This window comes from Cetorhinus maximus, chromosome 8 (assembly GCF_964194155.1).
Source record: "Cetorhinus maximus chromosome 8, sCetMax3.hap1.1, whole genome shotgun sequence".
Classification (NCBI taxonomy): Eukaryota; Metazoa; Chordata; class Chondrichthyes; order Lamniformes; family Cetorhinidae; genus Cetorhinus; species Cetorhinus maximus.
The window spans coordinates 48,624,797-48,649,021 of NC_135886.1; the positions used below are offsets into that span (position 1 = coordinate 48,624,797).

Below are 24,225 nucleotides of genomic sequence, written 5' to 3' on the forward strand. Positions count from 1 at the left end.
TCAATGGTAACCCCCCAGGATGTTGATAGTGAGAGATTCAGCAAAGGTAATATCATTGAATGTTAAGGGGCGATGGTTAGATTCCGTCTTGTTGGAAATGGCACTTGTGTGGTGCGAATGTTACTTGCTTCTTGTCAGCCAAAGCCTGGACATTGTCCAGGTCTTGCTGCATTTGGACATGGACTGCTTCAGTATCTGAGGAGTTGCTGAACATTGTGCAATCATCAAAAAATATCCCCACTTCTAACCTTATGATGGAAGGAAGGTCATTGATGAAGCAGCTGAAGACGGTTGGGCCTAGGACACTACCCTGAGGAACTCCTGCAGTGATGTCCTGGAACTGAGATGATTAACCTGCAACAGCCACAGTCTTCCTCCTTTGTGTTAGGTATGCCTTCAACCAGCGGAGAGCTTTCCCCCGATTCCCATTGACCCCAATTTTGCTCTGGTTCCTTGATGCCAAACTCGGTCAAATGCAGCCTTGATGTAGAGGGCAGTCACTCTCCCCTCACCTCTGGAGTTCAGCTCTTTTGTCCATGTTTGAACCAAGTCATGAACCATGTTTGCTGAAAGGAAACACAAGTCCTCTTCCTGAAGGATCCTCCTCCTTTAAGCAGCTGATGTCCCTCGAGGTACAAGTGCTTCCGCCATCACCATTGAAAATTCAGTGGTTCCACGCCTTTAGTAAAGTGGAGTGCTATGTACCTTTAAGAGAATGTAGTTAATTGACCATGCAACTGTATTGACCAATCGCTACATAGCACGGGCTACTTTGGTAACTAAGCCTAGAGCTGGTGGTGATTGAAGAAGCACACATGGTGTTAGTGGTCTGTTCTTAGTTCCAATAAACCACCAGTGCTTGTTCAATTAATTGGTCTCTCTGCCTATATTGTTTCAAGTACCAACTAATGTGTTGATGTCAAGGGCGTAGCTTGCATTCGCTGGACAAAGCGAACCTGATAACCAAAAACATAAAAGCGCTGTTGGCCATGGCTCATAACCCTGAGCCAGGGACCCTTACCTGGCCCTGGAGTGGCTCATATAAAGGCAGGGATGACCACACCCTGAAGTCTCAAAATGACCCTGCCACCCTTTGTGTTTAGGTAACAATAATTGACTAAAACCCGGATCTTAAGACCATTGTAAATGTAACGCTATTCAAATCAAATGGGTTAATGAGGCACCAGAATAATGTGAATAGCTTTTTAATTGTCTAGCAGAATAGCTGCTCTTTAGCAGAATGATAATGCTGTGCATTTAACAGGTTTAACAGGCATAGTGCGTCATCCAGCTGGCCATGTGCAATACCACAGGAAATTTGCCTATCTTTCAAAATCAGGCACTCAAAAAAATTACTTAGAGACAAGAAAAAGAAAAGTGGAACTGTGATTGTCCTGTGTGAATCTGCTGGAGCAATGATGTGCGACAACTTTAGCAAGGTTGCTGGATAGGAAATGACACACAAACCACCCCTCTCACCATAAGCAACAAAATAACACTTGATCAACCTTGCAGAGCCAGATGCAAATTGTCTATTGGTTGAGAATGTTGGTATTGGAAGTTGGGGGTGGAGGTTACGGGGTGGGGGCAGTGGCAAATGCATTCTGCTTGCTAGTTTTGCATTATGAAGGAGGATTTGCGGGTGGACAAGCACAGAAAATGCATGAAAAGATGAAATGTAGAGAGAAGAATGGACTAGGGGGCGATAACATGCCCAGGTGGGAACTGTGAACCATTAAGTGAATAGGTCCACTGTAGGTGACTGTTTCTTGATGGAAAGTGCCTGATAGCAACGGGTGGACTGTGTTCAGGTCCTTTTCCCAACTGGGTGGGTAAGAAGGTCCAAGATCTAATACCTACTGTCACCTTCGTTACTTGATTCTGCCAGTTCTCCCTCATTGAGGTTAAGATTCCACAGGAGCTGATAACCCTTCTGTAACCTGCTCAAATACCTATTCTTCCTGTATAAGACTAGAGAGTGAGTATGAACAAACTATTTTATCTTGGAATGTATCACTGCCACACTCCATACTATTGTCACCCAGTGATCTAATGTACCGTTTATGGAACAGGAGCTGGAACCCTGGCTCGGACACACTGTGACCAAATGCTGCTGCCTAGCTGAAGTCAACTGACTCTGCATAGGTTGAAGATTTAAAAGTAAGAACTTACATTGGTATAGTACCTTTCATGACCTTAGGATATCCCGAGGCACTTTACAACCAATGACCTACTTTTGGAATGTAGCTACTTTCGTGAGGCATGTGATGCAGCAGCTTAATTGTGGACAAGGTTCCACAAACAGCAAAGTGATAATGAACAGATATTCTCTTTTAGCGATGTTGACTGAGAAAGGACACTGGGGAAAACTCCCATGCCCTTCTTCAAATAGTGCCGTGGAATCTTTTGCACCCACCTGAGAGGGCAGATGGTTCAACATCATATCCGAAAGATGGTGCCTCCAACAGTGCAGCACCCGAGTGTCAGCCTAGTTTTTGTGCACAAGTCTCTGGATGAAAGTTGAACCCATGGCCTTCTGACTCAGAGGCAAAAGTTCTACCAACTGAGCCGTGACTAATATGGGCTCACCCTGGTCTGAATGAGTTTCATGCCAATGGGTGGTGCCATAATCCACTGAAGGGCAGTCAGCATTGTTATTTATATTCTCTTCATCTTTACACACATGGGTCTACAATAAAGGGAGTCGGGTTACATGATATGCATTAACTCAGTGAGTTGCGTGTGTGAACCTATAGGATTCAAGAAGAAGGAAATGAGAGGAAAACTGGCAATTGGCATCACGGCCAATTTCGTTAACCGCAACACCACAGAGGAGGCCAAAGTTGAAGAAATCAGCGGAGTCGCTTATCTCTACAATCAGAAATTCTTCCAACAGCTTCACAAGGACACAGGTCAGGAGCATATACTCCAATAGAGGCTTCACTTTCTCTTCACTTACCACTGGCGGCACCGAGAATTAAACAGCTGCTGTGCTGACAGTGTCAAGGTTCCAGGTCTGGGTATACGGGTGCATTGCTGATTCACCAGAATCATATCAGGGTTGAAAGGGTTAAATTTAAAGGGCAGGTTGCATAGACTAGGTTTCTACTCCCTCGAATGTTGAAGATTGAGGGATGAACTATTTGAGGTGTTCAAAGATAATTCGGGGAGTAGTTCTAGAGAAACTATTTTCTCTGAGGGTGGTTTCCAGGTCAAAGGGCTTAATCTTTAAATTAAAGTTGGACCATTTGGGGATGATGCCAGGAAGCACTTCTTCAAACAAAGGATAGTGAAAACCTGGAATTCTCTCCCCCCAAAAAGCTGTTGAGGCTGGGTATTAATTGAAAATTTCAAAACTGAGTTTGATGATTCCTGTAAGGCAAATGTATTGAGGGTTATGGAACCAAAGCAGGTAGATGGAATTGAGATTAATAATATAATTGAATGGTGGAACAGGTCTGAGAGGCTGAATGGCCTCCTCCTGTTACTATTACCTATAGTGACCCTCAGACCGGTTATAGATCTTCTCTGAGATCCTTATTGCCCAATAAAGCACCCTTGCTTCCTTCACACAGCACTGCTGTGCTGTCTCATTTTCCCAACTCAGACTCTGTCACAGTAACCTTCTGGAATCCGATTCTGCAGCACCTGCCAGTCAGTGCTCACTCAGGCAGTCTTGTGCTGTTGATTCATATCATTTGGGAAGAAGCTGTGTCATCTCATCTGACTGGAGAGGAGTGGGGGCTTGGTCCATGAAGCATTAACCCCAACCTAACCACCCATCAAAACCCCACCCCACCCCCACATAACACCCACCCCTCCCCTCACTATAACATCGACCCACCCCCTAGCACAACACTCACCCCTCCCCTGCACAACACCCACCCCTCCCCCACTTCACCACCACCCCTCCTCCACCTCAACACCCACCTCTCCTCCACCACAACATCACCCCTTCCCCAACTACTACACCCTCCTTCCCAACTCAAATGCCCCATTGCCAATGCAAACACCTCTTTCCCAACCCAACAGTCCCTCCTCCAAACCACAACAGTCGCTCCCCACGACCAACATCCTGCCCTCCAAACAATCATTACTTTTCTTCATCCTAACCACAGCTCTCCCCTTCCCCTCAACCACCTTCATTCACTTCCCTGATATTGTCCACATTCGCTCCTTTACCCATCACTGCCCAGTACCTCAACCCATTAACCTCTCCCTCTTTCCGAGCTACCTGGTATATTGGCAAATTCCTTCCATTAATTCTGCTAATGATATTTTAGAAGATCACAACACTTGTAGGGACCCGCAGGCATGGGAAGATGACAAGGTTTTCTTGTTATCTCTCATGAGCTTCAGGTACATGGTGAATGCGAGCTTGGAGCTTATGACAAAAATGATCTGAAATTGTTCCCTCTGTCCACTCCAGTTTTGCTGTGATCTATGGGAGTGGTAGATTCTCCAGTCGAAGAGGAGAGGGGTTGATTGTCTCCCACCTGTCCTGATATACCTAATAAGAAAACTGCTTCCTTCTGGGACGTGCTTGGCCGGCAAATGGAGGCTCTCCCATTGAGGATGCATGGACCCTCAAAGCTGAGGGCATGAATATGCATCGATGGGACTCGACCAAGATCGTTGTAAACAGCAGTGGCCTCTTAAAATCTAATTGCATTTAGATCGAAATGTCTGACCATTTAAAAGGTGGCCCACCCTCTCCCCACCCAACCCCTGTGCACTGTGTGAGGCTTTTAAATGAGCCACATGAATCTTGTGTTTAACTATCAGGCATTGACTTGGAAAACATCGTTTACTACAAGGGTGACACTCACTATTTTGTGATGACTGCAAGAAAACAGAGTCTGCTGAAGTTTGGCGTCATTGAACAGGTGAAGCTCATTTATTTTCTTGTGTGTATTGTTTATTGAGGACTCCATAACCAATTATACTGTAAAAAATGGGAATAAGTCACTGCGAGATATAGTGGGGATGAACTTTTTCTCAGGCGGTAGTGCAGAACGGGCGATTACAAATTAGCCACTTGTTTTTGACTTTGTTTAATTTTCTTCTTGTCAAAATCAATTTGCCGAATTGCTGTTGCCCATTTTGTGTTACTGCACGAGACCATTTGTAACCCCTTTGTCTTATGATGGTGCTGCCTCTTCGTGATATAGACAGTAGGCCTCTGCACCTGTTTCAGGTGCCTGTTCTTCATAGGTGCGCCTGACACTGAGCGGTGTCAAGCTTTCTGACGGCAGGGGACCTGTCCGTACCCGATTTTGCCCTAACCTGATGCTGCCCTTTCCAGTGAATCAGGAGCAGAAATTGTGATTGAGTTTTTTCCCTCCCTAAAGCAGGGATGCGGAGGCCACTTAGGCAAGGAATACCCCTACTGATGCTCCAGCTATCTTCACTATGGCTGAGCAGTGTATCTAGGTGGAGTGCAGACATATCTTGGGAGGTCCATCATCTGGATATGGTGACTGTCCATTTCAGCAGCAGCAACACAAAACAGTGATGAGAAGAGATTGAATTGGGAGAATAAAACTAAACCTGAAAAAATAATGGAGCAATTAGTACAGAATGTTCCTAGGAATCCTAGTATTTATTGAATCTTTCCTCTCTCGCACCAACCTCGAATCCGAATCCCAACCACCCCCCACCAAACCCCCAACCAGTGCCACCCACCCCCCACAACCCCTTGGAATTTTTGGTACATCACTGTATTCATTGCACAAATAAGTCAGAAAGTGACTCCTTCACCCAGGCCTCTGCCACTGTGTCTTATAGGGAGCCTTGCGAATTGTCTAGAGAGAGTGGCCCTGAGTGATCCTGTCCACACTCAACAGAAATCTCACTCGGTGTCTCACCTTAATGCAAAAACTGAGTTTGGGATCTTGGCACGTGGCAAATCACTGACTGGAATTGGCTAATGCCAGCCTGTTTCAATTAGCTTTCTATTGATCCCAGGATTTACTTGCATTAGAGGAGACATTTACTGAGTTGAATAGTTTTCTAAGAATATATTGCTGCTAAGAGTATCCACTGCTCTCCTTTTTAGTGCCTATAGCCTTCTAGTCTGTGCCATGATGCCATTGATGAGGACCTTCCATGGACAGATACCTCCCCAGTTCTCTCCTGATGGTGCCAACTCTTACTGATGGCACCAGAGGCCTGGGCAGAAGTCCGTCACTATTCTCCATGTGCACGCCTAGGCAGTGAGCATAGCTGAGCTATTTGGCCTGCTCACTCCTCTCCTCACTCAACATCAACACATGCATTTTCAACAGAGGTCACTAGATAAGGCAGCCTGGCTGATTTTTCTTTTACCCATTTAGCCAGGGAGACTGAAGACAATTGTATCACCCAAAAAGTTCAACATAAACTTGTCTGATCCACTAAGTACTGTACTGTGGAGTACTATGAGGAATAGCTCTAGATTACCTCTCTATATGCATTTATGGCAATTTGATAGTTTCGTAGAATATCGGTCCCTGAAGAATCCATAATCTGTCTTACTTTGACAGGACAGGCAAGACGCAGATTCCCTGCTATCCATGCAGAATGTCAGTTATGAATCTCTTCTACGTTATGCTCGTGAGGCTGCGAATTTCTCCACAAAGTACCAACTTCCAAATCTGGAATTTGCCAAGAATCACCGTGGAGAGCCGGACGTGGCCATGTTTGATTTCACCTGCATGTACAGGTCGGAGAATGCTGCACTGGTGAAGGAGCGGCATGGGTACCGGTTGCTGGTTACTCTGGTGGGAGATTGCCTGGTGGAGGTCAGTGTTTGCTGGTTACAAAAGGCTGCCTTTGTCTGGTGGGATTTTATATTGGGACCAGTGGCATCAGCCCATCCATTGGGACAGGGATATCCACTGGGATAGATCAATTGATTGGAACTGCTGCATCCATTGGGATCAGTCCATCCACTGAGACTGGTCCATCCTCTGGGATGGATCTGTCCACTGGGATTGGTCTGTCCATTTGGATTGGTTGGAAAGACTAAATCTGGGCTGACTACACCTAATTACATTTTCACATGTTTGATCATTTGCCAGTTGCCTTCTGGTATCCTCGCCCAAGTGGCTATTCTCCATGTATCAGCCTTTGGTAAATGTTGGAGGCAACAACCTCACAGGCCAGCACAATCCTGTTATCACCTGAGACCCACACAGGGGCACTTCCAGCAGGTATCACTGGATTGTGATCAGGAGTGGCAACAGTGGGTGATTTACTTCCCCCGACCCAGAGTGGCTGTAGCATTGCCCGGCTAAGATCAGCTTACATGGCACAGTCCAAGGGCTGCATGTGTAACTTTCCTAGTCAGTTTGTCACTAGATATCCTGGCAGAAAGAGTTAGGGGAATCGGACACATAAGTCACTCTAACAGGATAGAGATTTTCTCAAGAGATTCTACTCATCCTTTCTTGGAATATACTTGCTAACCCATCAGCGCAGCCTTACTTTAGCAAGTGAACGGAATCCATCAAAAGAGGTGATAATCACTCAACTTTCTTCAGAAATGAAGCTAAGGGGTGTCTCAAGACATTAAAATAGCAGCACATTGATCTTTAACACTGTCAGCTTCCAAAACTGCTTCCTGATTGTTCCCCCTATGATAATAATGCTTATTGTTTAAACAAAAAAAATGTCAAAAGATCAAAAATCTGAACTTGTGAAGTGAATCTTTTATTTATTCTTTCATGGGTGTGGGCATCACTGGCAAGGCCAACATTTATTGACCTTGAACTGAGTGGCTTGCTAGGCCATTCAGAGGGCAGTTGAAAGTCAACCACATTACTGTGGGTCTGGAGTCACATGTAGGTTGGACCAGGTAAGGGTGGCAGATTTCCTTCCCTAAAGGGCATTAGTGATCCAAATAGGTTCTTATGACAGTTGACAATAGTTGTCATGGTCACCATTACTGAGACTAGTGTTTATATTCCAGATTTATTAATTGAATGTAAAATCCACCAGTTGCCTTGGTGGGATTTGAACCTGTGACCCCAGAGCATTAGACTGGGCCTCTGGATTATTAGTCTGATGATGTTACCACTACACCACCTCTCCCCCAATCCCATCCCCACAGCTGTTTTTAGTTTGTAGAGAGTACCTCCCTGTGTCATGCATGCTTTTTCCATTTCCCTCAGATGCTGGTCTCTGTAAGGATGCTGGGTTCCACCCTGGAACTGGGAGCTCCAGGGCACATGGGCTGTCTGTGTTCATACTGCTGGAACAAGAGGCCTTGACCTGATGGCATTCCCAGTGAGTCCCAACACCCATGCAAACAAATGGATAGTGACAGAGGGACATGGCCCTGTTGATCCACCCAACCTCTCCCATACAATTTATGATACCTTGTGCTTCACAATATCTGTACCTCCCTGTCCAAAACCATGCGATCTTCTGGAACAGTCAAAAGACCAGAAGCATAAAACAGGACAATTTCGGGGGAAAAAAATTGAAATTCCTCTCTGACCCCCTTTGGCAATTGAAATTAGTCCAGGAGATCACATTTGTGGCTCAAAGAAATTCAACAAGTCATTGCCCACTGCACAAGCTGGCAGTCTTTTCCAGAGGTTCACTATTCACTGGGAGAAGAATAAACATCTGATATCTAACCTGCACCTGGCTTTAAACAGCTGATTCTCATGACCTCTGCTCCTTCCTAACCTATCTAATTGGAACAAAGTGTCAACTGGAACATAATCTATTCCCTTTGTTATCTTATAAATCTCGATCAAATCAGTCTTAAATCTACACTCCTCTAAAGTGAAGTACCAACTCTTTTCATCTATTTTGATAACTAAGATTTTTCAGACTGGGAATTAACCTGGTGTCCCTCCTCTGTACCCTTTTCAAAGCCTCAAGATCAGGTACCATGGGAGGAGACCAAAACTGGACACAGTACTCTGATCCCTGGTGAAGGTTATGTACAAAATAGTATGTTTTGCCTTAATAGTCAATTGTCCCATAAATGCACACCAAACCCACATGCACACCTGCTCCACCCAACAACTTGAAAAATAAATTTCTTCTGGCCCAGGGTCTGGTTCCTGGCAGGTTTTGTCTGACAGGGAAGTCGACACTGCTCCTACTGAACACCCAACCCCATCCCTGAACTCAGACTTCAGATTGATATTGTAGACCGGCTCTTCACATTATAACTGGAGCCTGTCTGCAAGTTAAAACAATTCCCCACTTCCTGCTTGCAGATGTCCTGCTCAATAGAGCAGGTTAATATGTGGCGTTATGATATTAAGGTGATGAAGTGGGATTGGTGACAGTAAGTGACTCCCGTTATTTTAACCCTCCCCCTCCCATTTTCAACCAAGTAGGGGGGAGTTAAAAATCTGAGCCAAGATTGCTACTAACTGACCCAGCCTGATGATAGCCCCTTCTGAGCTTCATTCCAAGTCTTCCTGTGGTGTGCCATTAACCTTGACGTGTTAAGCACTGGATTTGCAGTATGTGAGTGAATGAATTATCACTTGTTCCCACAACTATTTTATTTTCAGCCCTTCTGGCCATTAGGGACTGGAATTGCTCGTGGATTCCTTGCGGCATTTGATGCTGCATGGTTAGTGCGTAAGTGGAGTATGGGGATCACCCCTCTGGAGCTACTGGCTGAGAGGTAAGACTGAAACAGGTTTGAATACATTGCCATTTACATTCTCTTCAGTCTGTTTCATTTTTGACTGAGCTAGAGATGATTATTCTTCTTAAAGTTTGGAATTTGTCTTCCTTTCTTACTCAATTTAAGTTGAATAAATGCAGCTGGGGTGGCCATGTAGATCAGGCTCAACTCTAGGCTCAGCTGACATCAGTGTCTGCCAGTTTGGTGAGAAAAGGAGAAGTCAGGCAGGCTCCCATCCCTGCTCACTGTCTGCTGGAAATGTTTGGCGGTGAATGTTGGATGAGTTAGGGTTGGGCTGTACAACGTGCCCCAATACACAGCCTACCAACATGCATGGTCCAAACACAATAATAACAGAAAATCCAGCATCAGAAATGATGATCAGTCCTGCTCCGTCCACAGTCCATGATTCTTTGACCATGGACTTCCCAACAACTACCTGTTGATGTCCGGCTTTAGGAAACATTAATGTTCCTTTCCCTGCCTCCCTTAACATCTTAGGTGAGGTGTTGAGGGAAGCACCATCCATAGAACCATGTTCTGTATAAGGGAAAAAACTGGGGGAAGAAAAAGTCATGGTGAATATTTAGTAGTGGAAGAAACGAGCTAATGCTGGGCAAAAATCTGATTGAAAAATTGGTGGTTTTTATATGACCGCCAAAAACAAAACATGTTACTATAGCAATGAGACCTTGGAGATTAAATGTTACTGGGTTCAAATTCATTATACCTGGGGCAGGATTTTCAGCTTGGTGTGCGTCTGACACGCATGAGCGTGAAATAGCTCGCGATGATGTCGGGCAGGCATCCTGACGTCATCACACACTCGCATGATATTTCAGTTGGTGGACACACCCAAGAGTCGGCAGTGCGCCCGCCAACAATTAAGAGGGATATTAAGCCCCTTAATCAATTAATTAAATTGAATTTTTCACTGCCCGTCCAACCTTACAGTTGGTGGGCAGGCGAATAGGCCAGGTGGCCTTTGCATTTTTTGCGAAATCTCATCCACGGGCGGGATGAGGTTTCGAACAGTGACTAAATTTTAAAAACTCATTTCACATGTCCCCCTGTTCATGTGACAAGGGTCACATGGGGGGACATGTTTTCCTTATTTTTAAAGTCTTTATTTCTCATGTTAAAATTCTTCAGCTCCCTGAGGCAGTTCTGTGCCTTCAGGGAGATTTCACAGAGTGTACCCCCCGTGCATGTGCGCACTTCAGCAGTCGCGCTCCTCCTGCCCCCACGCAGGCAACGCTGAGGGTTATCAGCGCGCATTTCATGCTGGCTGACCGTTAATTGGCCAGCAGTGTGAAACCAGTCGAGGTCCAATCGCGGGCGGCAGACCGTTACACGGCTGCTCCCGGGTCTGCCTGCTGCGCCCGCCCGACAAGGGGAAAATCCTCCCCTGGAGATTTTGAGAAATATCTCGGAGCTCAAGTAGATTCATGGGCAGGAAACATGGAAGACAAATGGGAGTTTAAACTGCAGAATTGGATCGACAACCTCATGTTAACACCACTAAAGCCAACCCAACGATATGCAATTTTAAAAACAAATATAATTCCTCATCTTTACTATCATTTGATTTTAACATAAGTGTCACAGAACATTTTAATCAAGTTCAATAATATTTTTAAGAAGGCAGTCAAGAATATTATACACCTTCCTGATGATATTGCTGGTCCAGCTAGCCAGACTCAGCACCACCAAAGTTTCTGACTCTTATGAATGAAAGAAAAACTTGCATTTATGTAGCACTTTACACAACTTCAAGACATTCTTGCAGCCAATGAAGTGAGTTTGCAGTGTAGACACTGTTGCAACATAGGAAACACAGCAACTAAATTTGTGAACGGCGAGGATCCAAAAATTGCAAATTGTGGCCAGATAATTTGATTTTAGGTGTTGGTTGAGGGATAAATGTTGGCTGGACTATTTTGTATCAGTTGTGCTAAAGGCCCATGGTAATCTTATCATTCCACCTCCTTGAGTTAAGGAGTTCTGCAGGCATTGATCCAAGATAATAGTGATTGAGGTAACAAGATATCAGATCTCAGAAATGGGAAATAAAAAATCAGAATTTGACTCCTCCTGATTCCTTATTGTCCAAATCTAGGGCAACATCATTGGAAATGATAAAAAAAATTAATAGATAGGACATCCCAAAGTGCTCTGTAGCCAGCCAATTAAGACGAATGACCAATCAGTGATGTATACGCCACTGGCCTACATGGTCCTGCTGAAGGGAGGAGATGGTTCTTGCTAATAAATAGCACTCATGGCTGACAAACTAAGGGAGGCTAAAGTGAGAAAAGAAACTGATTAAACAACACTTCTGATTTACTTGCAAGCCTGGGAATTTGTGGGAGTGTTTAGTACATGTATAAATTTTATGTTTGAAATGTGAACATTTAAAAAAAACTTCCATGCCATGGAGGACAGAATTTTTGAGCAAATTGAGTGTTGGCAGCACTGAAGAAATGAGGCTGCCTCAGAGTAGCTCATTGAGCTTTAGAGATGAAGAGCTGTTAAGAAATTGTTATTGGTCAAACTCAGGCTTTACACTGTTCACAGTTAGCTGTGCTGTGATTAGTACCTCAATCTCATGAGGCTTTGAGTTGTATTTAAAGGATAACCAAGCAAATCTAATCTCATATCCTCTATTATTCAGTTTGTTGAATTCAGCGACTGCCTTGTCCTTTTTTCAAGTGTTTTCTTATTGAATGTTTTTCTCCAGGGAGAGCATCTATCAGCTGTTGTCTCAGACTACGCCTGAAAACACAAACAAAAACATTAGTCAGTACAGTATTGACCCACTCACCCGATATCCCAACCTCAACCTCAGCTACTTGAAACCTAACCAGGTATGTGCCTATCGACATGCTCTGCCATAAAGCTCACCGTTAATGAAGGTGTTCGTAATGGAACAGGATATATCTCCAGCATGTGAGCCTCAGGATAAGGGGTCAGCCATTTAGAACTGAGATGAGGAGACATTTCTTCACTCAGAGGGTTGTGATTCTTTGGAATTCTGTACCCCAGGGGGTTGTGGGCGTTTGATTGATAGTATATTCAAGGTTGAAAGCCATAGATTTTAAGGGAATCTAGGGATTTGGGAATCAGACTGGAAAGTGGAGCTGATATAGAAGTTCAGCCATAAATAGCAGAGCAGGCTTGCACGGCCATATGGCCTACTCCTGCTCTTAGTTCTTATGACTATGTTAAAATATAAATTGTGGCAGATGACCATGCAATGAGTTCCTTGTCTCAGCTGCTAGGATCTGAATCGTAACTTCCTCTCCCTTTGGGAAGGGGGGTCAAATGGAACCTAAGACTCTTCCAAAGGGAGGGAAGTTACCATCAGATCTCCAAAAACTACTGCTACCCCCCCACCCCACCCCCTCCCCATTAACACAGAATGCTGGCGGGCCTTCACAGCGAGAGAATGATGTGTAATGTTGGGAGACCCTCGCACAATGAGGGAAAATAAAGTGCACTTTAAAAGTAGGTATGAGTGGGGGGAGTGTCACCTACATTTCTGCACATGTGCTTGCGATGCTTATAACCTCAGTGCTCCAGTACAGTCAGCACTACAATTAAGCATCTTCCCAGCATTGGGGCAATGGGCAGCATGTGATGCAATAGCCTGATTCGACAACCTTTGACCTGGTTTGGTGACCTTTGACCTGGTGCTGAATGTCTGTATTGTGGTGCCTCAGCTGATAATATTTCACATTCTTTGCAAGGATATCATGCATATTTACAGACAATGAGGTTTGATGGCAAATTGAGGGCTTGCACCATTATGGCATCCCATAACCTTCCTGAGGTTTATTATTGGCTGCGCAGCACTGTAACAGCTCCTTGGCTCTTTGGTACATTTTTGGCAGAGGTAGTGCCAAACTTCCAAAGTTCTGAAGAAGAGTCATATTGGACTTGAAACATTGGCTCTATTTCTCGCTCCACAGATGCTGCCAGAGCTGCTGCGTTTTTCCAGCACTTTCTGTTTTTATCCCGCTAGCAATCTACCTATTTCCAAATAAAAATGTTGTGCATGAACCAAGGCCTGAATGATGATTGCCTGGTGATGCACAAAGGAACAGGAGTAGTCCACTCAGCCCATCGAGTCTTCGCCTCCAGTCTGTTCACAATGGCAGCTCTTTATTTGTCGATCCTAATTTCGCCACATCTCTGCTTCCTTCACTACCTTTTCCACACAACCATCGATCACCTCTTGAAACACTTTCATTGATGATGACCCGACTTGTAGCAAAACAGATAGAGACTGGAATAAAAACAAAAAATGCTGGAAATACTCTGCAGGTCAGGCAGCATCTGCGGAGAGAGAAACATTTCAGATTTGTGACCTTTCATCAGAACTGAGGAAAGTTAGGAATATAATTGATTTTAAGCAAGTGAGAGGGGGAAGGCAGGGGGAATGAAAACAGAAGGGAAGATGTGTGATAGGGTGGAGATATCACAGAATTGTTACAGCGTAGAAAGAGGCCATTTTTTAAATTCATTCATGGGATGTGGACATCACTGGCTAGGTCAGCATTTATTGCCCATCCCTAATTGCCCTTGAGAAGATGGTGGTGAGCCATCTTCTTGAACTGCTGCAGTCGTTTTGTTGTAGGAACATCCACAGTGCTGTCAGGGAGGGAGTTCCATTTGGCCCATCGAGTCTGCACTGGCTCTCTGAACAAGCATTTCACTTAGTGCCATTTTCCTGCCTTCTCCCTGTAATCCTGCACATTCTTCCTTTTCAAATAAATGTCTAATTCCCTTTTGAATGCCTCGATGACAAGAGGTTTCATGCTACAAAAATCAAAGGTATTGGTCATGGGACAAGTAAAGAAACAAAAGATGTGTCTAGATGAGGTGTGAATGGCAGGATAGCAACTGTCCAAATTTAATATAAAGTGATTAAGGAAAAAAAACAAACCGGCAAAACAAAATGGTGGCAAAAGTTATGATCTAAACTTGAACTCAATGTTGAGTCCTGAAAGCTGTAAAGTGCTGAGACAAAAGATGGAGGTGCCGTACCAGACCAAGGATAGGAAGGTCAGGTGGGAGCAAGTCAGAGAATTGAAATGACAAGCGACAGGAAGCTCAGGGTCATGCTTGTGAGCTGAACAGAGGTGTTTCTAACTGGTTTGGTTTATAAGTTGATTATGAAACAGCCTAAGACCCGGAACTACCTATAAACTATGTTCTTTATTTAAGGTACAGCACCTGTATGATGTAGGAGGAACCACAGCTACAGAGAAGGACGCCAACCAGACAAAGGGGAAAATGCTACGAAACGGTAAAACACTGAAGAAGAAACAGACTCAGATGGAACTAATCAAAGCACTGTTTGAATTCTTGACATTTATGTTAAAAATTGTATTCTTCTGTGTGATATTTTATTACCAATTTTATCCCTTATCATGATGCCTACTCTTTACCAGGACACTGGGCACCCACCCTCTGGTATTCGGCTCAAGTTGGCTCTTGTCTGACTCTTGGCAGGGCAGTTAATGTTGGCAGGTCACCGTGTAGTAAAGGACACCACAGTCGAACCTAATTCTGTGCTCCTTTTCCAGTGATAGTCAACAGATAGTATCTGGGAGCTGGTAACCTGGTTGATTTTCCCTGTGTAAACACACAGAGCTGGCAAGCCTGCTGCTGAGCTCCAGGATCGCATTATTGTTTTCCACTTCTGCTGCAGTGCTTGCTTCGTACTGTATATACCATTCTCCCAGTGAGTAACAGAGCTAAACTCAACAGCCTAAATTCAGTGCTTGGTCTGTGCTGTGTTAGCCAACCTCAACCAGTTGATGCACATCAATCATCCTCATTTACGTTTGGACTCCTAAGAGGTGTTTAACACTCATGTATACTGGGGGGTGAAATTTGTCTTAGGAAGAAGCTCAAAACTGTTGATTGTGAGTCAGCAGCCCATTACACTTGCATGGTTTTCTATCAGTTTGACTTCAAGTTTAAAACTGGTGCCAATTCGTTACTGTCCAGCCAGCGATGCTGCCCAAGATGAATTTCACCTGCTGCACGTATGCATGTGTGTATATATGTGCGTGCATTCCTATGTATTCTGTGTATACCTAAAAATTAAGCATTTTATCTTCTATTCTCTGCCCAATGGTAGATCCAACCCAAAGTGCCACGGCCACAACCACGGGTAGGGCAAAGAGACAAGTCCCAAGTCCGCCTCAGCCAGAGCGAGGATCAATCCCCATGCTGTTGGCATTAATCTGATCCTCACCTGTCATCCAACCGGCCCTCCACCCCAAGGTGTCCAAGTTGCTGCGTCGAAAAATGCTTTTACATGTATGTTGCATTCTGGAACTATGGTTAGTGATGGTAGAGGTTCCAATTTTCTTTCCGCCACATAGCTGACCAGGAATCTCTCCCACTCTTACTGCCTGCCATTTGCGTGTGTTGGAAGGTTTAGCAGGTTGATAGTCACCTGTTTGGCCATGTTATGAACGCAACTTTCCAGTCCCACTCTACGATCACCAAGTCGTGGAGTGGGACTGGAACGCGCAGCTTCTGGCTCAGAGACAGGGCCTCTAACCACTGCGTCACCACATCTCCTGATAATCATTTACAATCCCTTTATCTACCAAGCCACCAAAGGAGCAATGTTCAGTAAAAGATGAAAATGAAAATATGTTGAACATAATTCTTCGCAAGGTGTAATGCTTTAGAGAAAAGTTGACGACATATCAATCAGCACCAGACGGTGCTTTGGGTACCCATCCTGTTCTCAAACATGACTTTAACTGACTGAAGACTGAATGTGACCATTGCCCTTTCTTGCAGATTCTGTTGTAGGATATGAAGAGCTCCTGAGTTGGTGCAAACAGCATACAGAAGGCTACAAGAATGTAAAAGTGGTCGACCTGACAACATCCTGGAAGAGTGGCCTGGCTTTGTGTGCACTCATCCACCATTTTCGCCCAGGCCTTATGTGAGTGCCAACAAATTAATAATAGGTTTCATATTTCTGACCTTTTTTGAGGTTATCTGCTCTTGGTACCATGATGGTCTGATGTTCCAACAAACCACAAGGCCAACAAATCATGTCACCAGTGCAACCAGTGTCCTTGCCAACATTTATTCCTCAGTCACCATCAGAAGCAGATTATCTGATCATTAATCTCATTGCTGTTTATGGAGTCTTGCTGAGCCCAGATTGGCTTATATGTCGGCCTACATTACCACAATGACTGTATTTCTAGAGCACAATGTGGCTATAAGGCAGGTTAGAATATCCTTAGATTGTGCAGGGCAATGGAAATCCTTTCTTTCATCTGTTTGTATCAGTGGCTATAGGTACCTGTTGTCTGCCTTCTACGCAATGACCTGTCTGGACTAGAATCCTGATTTTGAGATTTACAGGGAAAAGATTTGCACTGAAAGAACTTGCATTTTATATAACGCCTTTCATGGCCTCAGGACATCCCACAGGCCTTTTATAGCCAATGAATTCATTTGAAATTTGGTTGTGTAGGCAGATGCATTAACCAATTAATGCACAGCAAACCATAATGACTTAATGAATGACCAGTTAATCTTTATTGGGTATTGTTGGGTGATGGAGGAACTGGGAGCACTACCTAGCGTTTCCGCGCTGTTGGCTACTATTGGATCGCCTGGGTATATTGAGTACAGGAAAGTTGGGGAGTCTGCTTTATGTACAGCGCTGGAGTGTCAACCCATATTATATGCTTAAAACTCTGGAGTGGGCCTTGAACCAACAACCTGCTGACTTGGAGATAAAAGTGCCATCAACTGAACCAGGCTGACACCAGTAAAGTAGATGGAGCCTGGCCTATAGATGACCTGCCACATGCTGGTTTGGAAACTCTGATTAGACCGTATTCCAAGATGTTTCATCGGATGCCCTTCCCACTATCTCACTTCTTAACAATTCAGAATGCAAGCTCACACACACGTATCTGCTTCTGAACCCCAGCTTCCAATGTAAAAACCGGAAGGTTCCCTTATTCTTTTTCTACATCAGAGGGCAATACATCCCGGACTTAGCACATCCTACTGGCAGGTTTTTTAATATAGCACTTCCTTTTAACCAAACTGTCCTTTTACAAAAAAGCATAAATGTTAAACACAAACATCACATCTCCTCCTCCTGCTTTAGCCAGGAACAAATCGGTCAGGCGGTTTGCAGATTCACTTTAACAGGTAACATGTCTGTCTGGTTCATATCGAAAGCAGTGACTTCACTTCGGGTTGTGGAGCTGTGGCAGATGAGTCCCTAGAGGTGTATAAAAAGTGCAGAGGGGAACTTAAAACGGAAATTATTAGGAAATTGGGAAAGCTAAGAGAGTGCATGAGAAAGCATTGGTGGGTAGAATAAAGGAAAACCCAAAGGGGTTTTTTAAATATGTAAAGAGCAAGAGAATAAATAAGGAATGAGAAGTGCCAATTAGGGACCATAGGGGTAATGTGTGTGCGGAGCTGAATGACGTGAGTACAGTCCTCAATGAATACTTTGCATCGGTCTTCACAATGGAAAAGGACGACGCAGATATAGACATCAGGGTGGAGGACTGTAAAATATTAGAGGAAATTAACGTTGAGAGAGGAGGTACTAGCGGGTTTAGCGGCCTTAAAAGTGGAAAAATCCGCAGGCCCGGATGGGATGTATCCCAGGCTGTTGAGGGAGGCAAGGGAACAGATATCAGGAGTCTTGGCAGTAATTTTCAAATCACCTCTGGCCACAGGTGAGTGTCAGAGGACTGGAGGACTGCTAACGTTGTCCTATTATCAAGAAAAGGAGGAAGGGATAGACCAAGAAATTACAGGCCAGTCAGTCTGACCTTGGTGGTGGGAAAGTTACTAGAAAGAATTCTGAGGGATAGAATTGGAGAGACACAGATTAATCAGGGATAGTCAGCATGGATTTGTTAAGGGAAGGTCATGTTTGACAAATTTGATCGAAATTTTTCAGGAGGTAACCAGGAGTGTTGATGAGGGAAATGCATTTGATGTGGTCTACATGGACTTTAGCAAGGCTTTTGATAAGGTCCCTCATGGCAGACTGGTCAAGAAAGTAAGAACCCATGGGACCCAAGGCAAATTGGCAAGTTGGATCCAAAATTGACTGAGACGTAGGAAGCAGAGGGCGATGGTAGAGGGATGTTTCTGTGACTGGAAGTTTGTTTCCAGTGGGGTTCCACAGGGCTCGGTGCTGGGGCCATTGCTGCTTGTGGTGTACATAAATAATTTGGACTTAAATGTAGGGGGTATGATCAAGTAGTTCGCGGATGGCACGAAAATTGGTAGGGTGGTAAATAGTGAGGAGGATAGCCGTAAACTGCAGGAGGATATCGATGGACTGGTCATGTGGGCAGAGCAGTGGCAAATGGAATTCAACCCGGAAAAGTATGAGGTAATGCACTTGTGGAGGGCTAACAAGGCAAGGGATTACACTATGAATGGTAGGACCCTAGAAAGTACTGAAGATCAGAGAGACCTTGGTCTGTATATCCACAGATCCCTAAAGGCAGCAGGGCAGGTAGATAAGGTGGTTAAGAAGGCATATGGGATACTTGCCTTTATTAGCCGAGGCATAGAATACAAGAGCAGGGAGGTTATGCTGGAACTGTATAAAATGCTGGTTAGACCACAACTGGAGTACTGCATGAAGTTAAGGTATGATTGCAGAGGAGAGGGTTCAGAGGAAATTTACCAGAATGCTGCCTGGGCTGGAGAGTCTGAGCTGTGAGGAAAGATTGCATAGGCTGGGGTTGTATTCCTTGGAGCAACGAAGGTTGAGAGGGGACCTGATAGAGGTGTATAAGATTATGAGGGGCATAGATAGAGTGGATAGGAAGGCACCTTTTCCATTAGTAGAGGGGTCAATAACCAGCGGGCATAGATTTAAGGTAAGAGGTAGAAGGCTAAGAGGGAAGTTGAGGAGAAATTTTTTTCATCCAGAGGGTAGTGTGAGTCTGGAACACTCTGCCTAAAAGGGTGGTTGAGTCAGAAACTCTCGTAACATTTCAGTAGTATTTAGATATTCACTTGCATTGCCATAGCTTCCAGGGCTATGGGCCAAACGCTAAAAAATGGGATTAGTGTAGTCAGATCTTTGTTGACCGGCGCAGACATGATGGGCCGAATGGCTTCCTGTGCTGTAAACGTCTATGAATCTATAAAATCAGTGCCCACCTTTGTAGGCATACAGCAGCAATGTGTCAGGGTTTGTGACTTAGGGCTAAGCAACCAGGTTATTCCCTGTCATTGGTTGTCTGATATATAAATCAGTTAATAATGGCAACTGCAAAACCCATGATCACCTGAGATTCAAAAACAGCTCAATCCATTGTGTGGTCATACCAAGGTGTGCATGCACCAGGGCTGCATTGTATCCAGGGTGTATTGCACACCTACCATTTATTGTGAGGCCAGCTGGAGTGAAACAGGAGATACAAATGCCCCTGAAAATGAACATCCAGAAGATTAATCTTCAGTTCCATGAGACTCCACAACAATCCAGGAGGGTTAGCAACTCTAGCCACATAGACAGAATCTGCCAACCAGAAGCTGTGAATATTCTGTGATAAGTAACTCACTTCCTGACCCCCAAAGATCTGCAAGGCACAAGTCAGGAGTGTGATGGAATACTCTCCGTCTGCTTGGTTGGTTGTGACTCCCAACAACACTCAAGAAACTTGACACCAACCAGGACAAAGCAGCCGCTTGATTGGCACCCCATCCACAAACATTCACTCCCTCCACCACTGACGCAGAGTGGCAGCAGTGTATACCATCAACAAGATGCACTGCAGCAACTCACCAACACTCCTTTGACTGCGTCTTCCAAACAAGTGACCTCTACCACCTCAAAGGACAAGGGCAGTAGACGCATGGGAACACCACCACCTGGAAGTTCCCCTCCAAGTCACTCATCATCATGACTTGGAAATATATTGCCGTTCCTTCACTGTCGCTGGGTCCTGGTACTCCCTTCCTAACAGTACTGTGGGTGTACCTACACCACATGGACTGCAGAGGTTCAAAAAGACAGCTCACCACTGCCTTCTCAAGGGCAACTAGGGGTGGGAAACAAATGCGGGCCTAGCCAGCAGCGTCCACATTACATAAAAAATTAATAAATAAAAATTCTCAGTTACTGTCAGTAGTTGGGTATAAATTAATACTGACAGAGGCTTTTAAGTAGGTGACCTAGTCACACATTTGGCCAGTAAGGTGAGGAACTTGAAATAAATGTTCTTGGTTCTGAGATCTGGTGGTCCCAGTGGAGACCAGAGCTTGCAGAAAGCATAGATTGAGAAATCACATGGCACAGCTACATAACATATAAACCCTGTGCTCCATACAAGTGAGACTCCATCTGTCACTGCCATCATGCAATCATTTAAAATGGGGGAGGTAGGGAAACATCAGCACTGAATTCTCTCCCTTCTTTCCAGTAACTTTGAGAGTTTGAAAGAAGAATCTGCTGCTGAAAACAATCAACAGGCCTTCAACATCGCAGAAAAGGAATTTGGAATCTCACCAATCATGACTGGAAGAGAAATGGCAGATTCCACCAGCCCTGATAAGCTCAGTATGTTCATGTACTTGACTCAGTTCAACGAGTTCTTCAAGGATTTATCTCCTGGTGGGTTTCATGTTGATGTGTGAGAGTTTCAGATGTCCCCTTATCTCAGAATAATCCTGAATTACACTGCAGATCTCAGTTTACATATAAAATCTCTATTCCTTTGTTTCTCTCAGAGCTCCAAGGTGACAATAAAAGGAAGATAATGACCATGTCATCAGCTAAGTCGGCTCTCTTGTTCCTCAGTACTCTCCGGAAAAACGTGGCCAACAAACGACGCTCACTGGTAAAAAAAAAAAAATTCCTGGGAGCTTTTGACACCAAGTGACTGCCAGAGGCCATGAAATTATCAACCACAATTAATGGCCTTCCCTAGCTGCGGGCATGAGTGTGTGGTCTCAACTGACGTTGCTTTACGGAAGGCCACCCAGAAGGGGCCGCCTCTGCTGAAAGTATCCACTGGCCTCCCAATTGTGGCACTGCCCTCCTCCCCCTTCGCTGGGGCCTGCCTAACTGGCCTTGTGATTCCCACCCTGCACTTGTTTCCGGTCCGCCCTCCATGGCTCATTGGGGACTGATTGTAGTTCCAGCAGTGGCCACTGCTCCAAGTGGCGCTGCTGGGACTGGAGAGCTGCCTTCCACCTGAATGGCTAGCAGCTCTTAGAGGCGGGACATCCTCCCACATGGGGGCCGAAACCACAACTTCAGGCAATGAATTGCTCGATGACCATTAAATCCGATTGTGACTTCCTGACCCGGCAGACGCGGGCTCGCCTAATCCACACCCCAACTTTTCAACCAGTGGACGGAGGCCTCCACCTCCAAGTAAAATCCAGCCTTATATCTGTATAGAATTAATGAACAGAACCTCACACTGAAATAACTTAATCTGTGTTTAGTCAGAAGCTGAGCAAGAACCATTGCTGAAGAAAGACCCCGATGAGGCTATTGCTGACCAATTGTCAGCACATTCTCAGAACAGTGACAGCATCAACTCACACGCAGAACAGCCACAGGAAAAGGACGAGGAGGAAATGGCTGATGTTAAAAGACAGGTCAGTGCTTCAGCATCCAAAATCTACAGCCCAGTCTAGATATGATCCCTGAGCTCCGGGATATATCAACCACGTGCTCCTGTATTTCAAATATAAACGTAATGTACACAATGTTTGTGTACTTCATAGAGTCATGGAGTCATACAACACAGTAGGAGGCCATTCAACCCAACATGTCTCTCTGAAAGAGTAATCTAATTATTCCCATCTTTCCCCATAGACCTACAAATGTTTCCTTTCAAGTACATTTTTTTTTTCTTTCATGGGATGTGGGCATCGCTGGGAAGGCCAGCATTTGTTGTCCATCCCTAATTGCCCTTGAACTGAGTGGCTTGCTAGGCCATTCCAGAGGGCAGTTAAGAGCAAACCACACTTTTGTGCGTCTGGAGTCACGTGTAGGCCAGACCAGGTAAGGATGGCAGATTCCCTTCCCTAAAGGACATTAGTGAACCAGATGGGTTTTTACAAAATCGATGATAGTTTCATGGTCACCATTACTGAGACTAGTTTTCAATTCCAGATTTACTAATTGAATTTAAATTCCACCAGCTGCCATGGTGTGATTTGAACCCCTGTCCCCAGAGCATTAGCCTGGCCTCTGGATTACTAACCCAGAATCTACCACCTATTGAATGTGCTTTTCAGGCCGTACTTTCCAAATGATAACAACTGGTGCGTAAAAAAAAAATCTCTTCATCTTCTCCATAGTTCTTTACTCGATTGTCTTAGAGCGCTCTCTAGTTACCGACCCAATCAAAGTGAGCAGCATCCCAAATTCACTCCCATAACTGGAGCCTAAATTTATTGTCTTAGACTGGTTGTCACTATCCGTGTATATAACAGACAAGAGATATAAAGGTATGAGTATGTGTATAATGTACACTTTATATAATATACACAAACATGACATTGTATACACAAGAATTAGCAGCCCGAGTAGGCCATTCAGCCCCTCGAATCTGGTCTGCCATTCAATAAGATCATGGCTGATCTGATTGTGGCCTCAACTCCACTTTCCTGCCTGTCCCCCTACCCTTGTCTCCCTTGTTGATCAAAAATGTCATATTGATGTGTATATATGGTTAAATGCACAGTATATAGATTACAGGGTATAATGTATATATATTCATGTAAGATGCAAAGGACCTATGTGTGTGTGTCTCATGCTAATGTTGAATGTGTGTTGGACCTTTGTGTCTCAGGGCTCCTTCAGACAGGCAGCGGGCCCCAGCAGCAGTGAGGTGTGCTATTTTTGTAAGAAGCGGGTCTATGTGGTGGAACGCGTCAGTGCCGAGAGCCAGTTCTTCCATCGAGGCTGCTTCATGTGTGACCTGTGTGGCACCACCCTGCGCCTCGGAAACTACGCGTTCAACAGAGGAGATGGCAAGTACTCATCACGGGCATTTTCTTTAGGAATCAGTTCTGTGATGGTTAAGGTGAGAGAACCACAGCACATTTCATTACAACCACATGGTGTCCAGGTCAAGTAGAACACTGCTGAATGCAACAATGAAGCTCACTCTGCCTTGCCCCAGCCCCAACCTCAGAAGGAATGCATCTGAGAGACTTTTTGTCATTCCGTGGTCTCTTTGAACAAGATTGTCAGTTGATATCATGTTAGTTTTGTGCTGTAGGTCCATTCCCAATAGAGACTGGATTAAGATTAAAACAAAAAACTACTGCGGATGCTGGAAATCCAAAACAAAAACAGAATTACCTGGAAAAACTCAGCAGGTCTGGCAGCCCTATTTCAGTTCACATAGGGATGCTTACCACTAGGAGACTTTCCATCTTGTCACTTTGGGCTATATTTAAACAATGGCCCCTGCAATGGCAGACTAGAATCTAACCCTTGTACCACCCGGTCCAGCTTTGTATAGATCCACATTGAGTATATTTTGTTTTGGAGGAAGAACGACGGATGATTTTTA

The 24,225-nt window shown here is 44.6% G+C and overlaps 1 protein-coding gene across 2 annotated transcripts in view; it reads left to right on the forward strand.

The window, feature by feature from the left end:
• The window catches only part of mical1 (microtubule associated monooxygenase, calponin and LIM domain containing 1), a 108,738-nt gene that overhangs the window by 36,773 nt on the left and 47,740 nt on the right, over positions 1-24,225 (forward strand). Inside the window, exons 7-17 of one of the 2 annotated variants that reach the window (XM_078546794.1) lie at positions 2,757-2,912; positions 4,786-4,886; positions 6,525-6,782; positions 9,522-9,637; positions 12,381-12,507; positions 14,870-14,951; positions 16,469-16,616; positions 21,109-21,299; positions 21,416-21,525; positions 22,139-22,294; positions 23,497-23,677. In XM_078546794.1, the coding sequence (XP_078402920.1) occupies positions 2,757-2,912; positions 4,786-4,886; positions 6,525-6,782; positions 9,522-9,637; positions 12,381-12,507; positions 14,870-14,951; positions 16,469-16,616; positions 21,109-21,299; positions 21,416-21,525; positions 22,139-22,294; positions 23,497-23,677 (1,626 nt within the window). Of the gene's footprint in view, positions 1-2,756; positions 2,913-4,785; positions 4,887-6,524; positions 6,783-9,521; positions 9,638-12,380; positions 12,508-14,869; positions 14,952-16,468; positions 16,617-21,108; positions 21,300-21,415; positions 21,526-22,138; positions 22,295-23,496; positions 23,678-24,225 lie in introns of those variants that run through there. The other variant, XR_013577300.1, reaches the window with a different exon arrangement.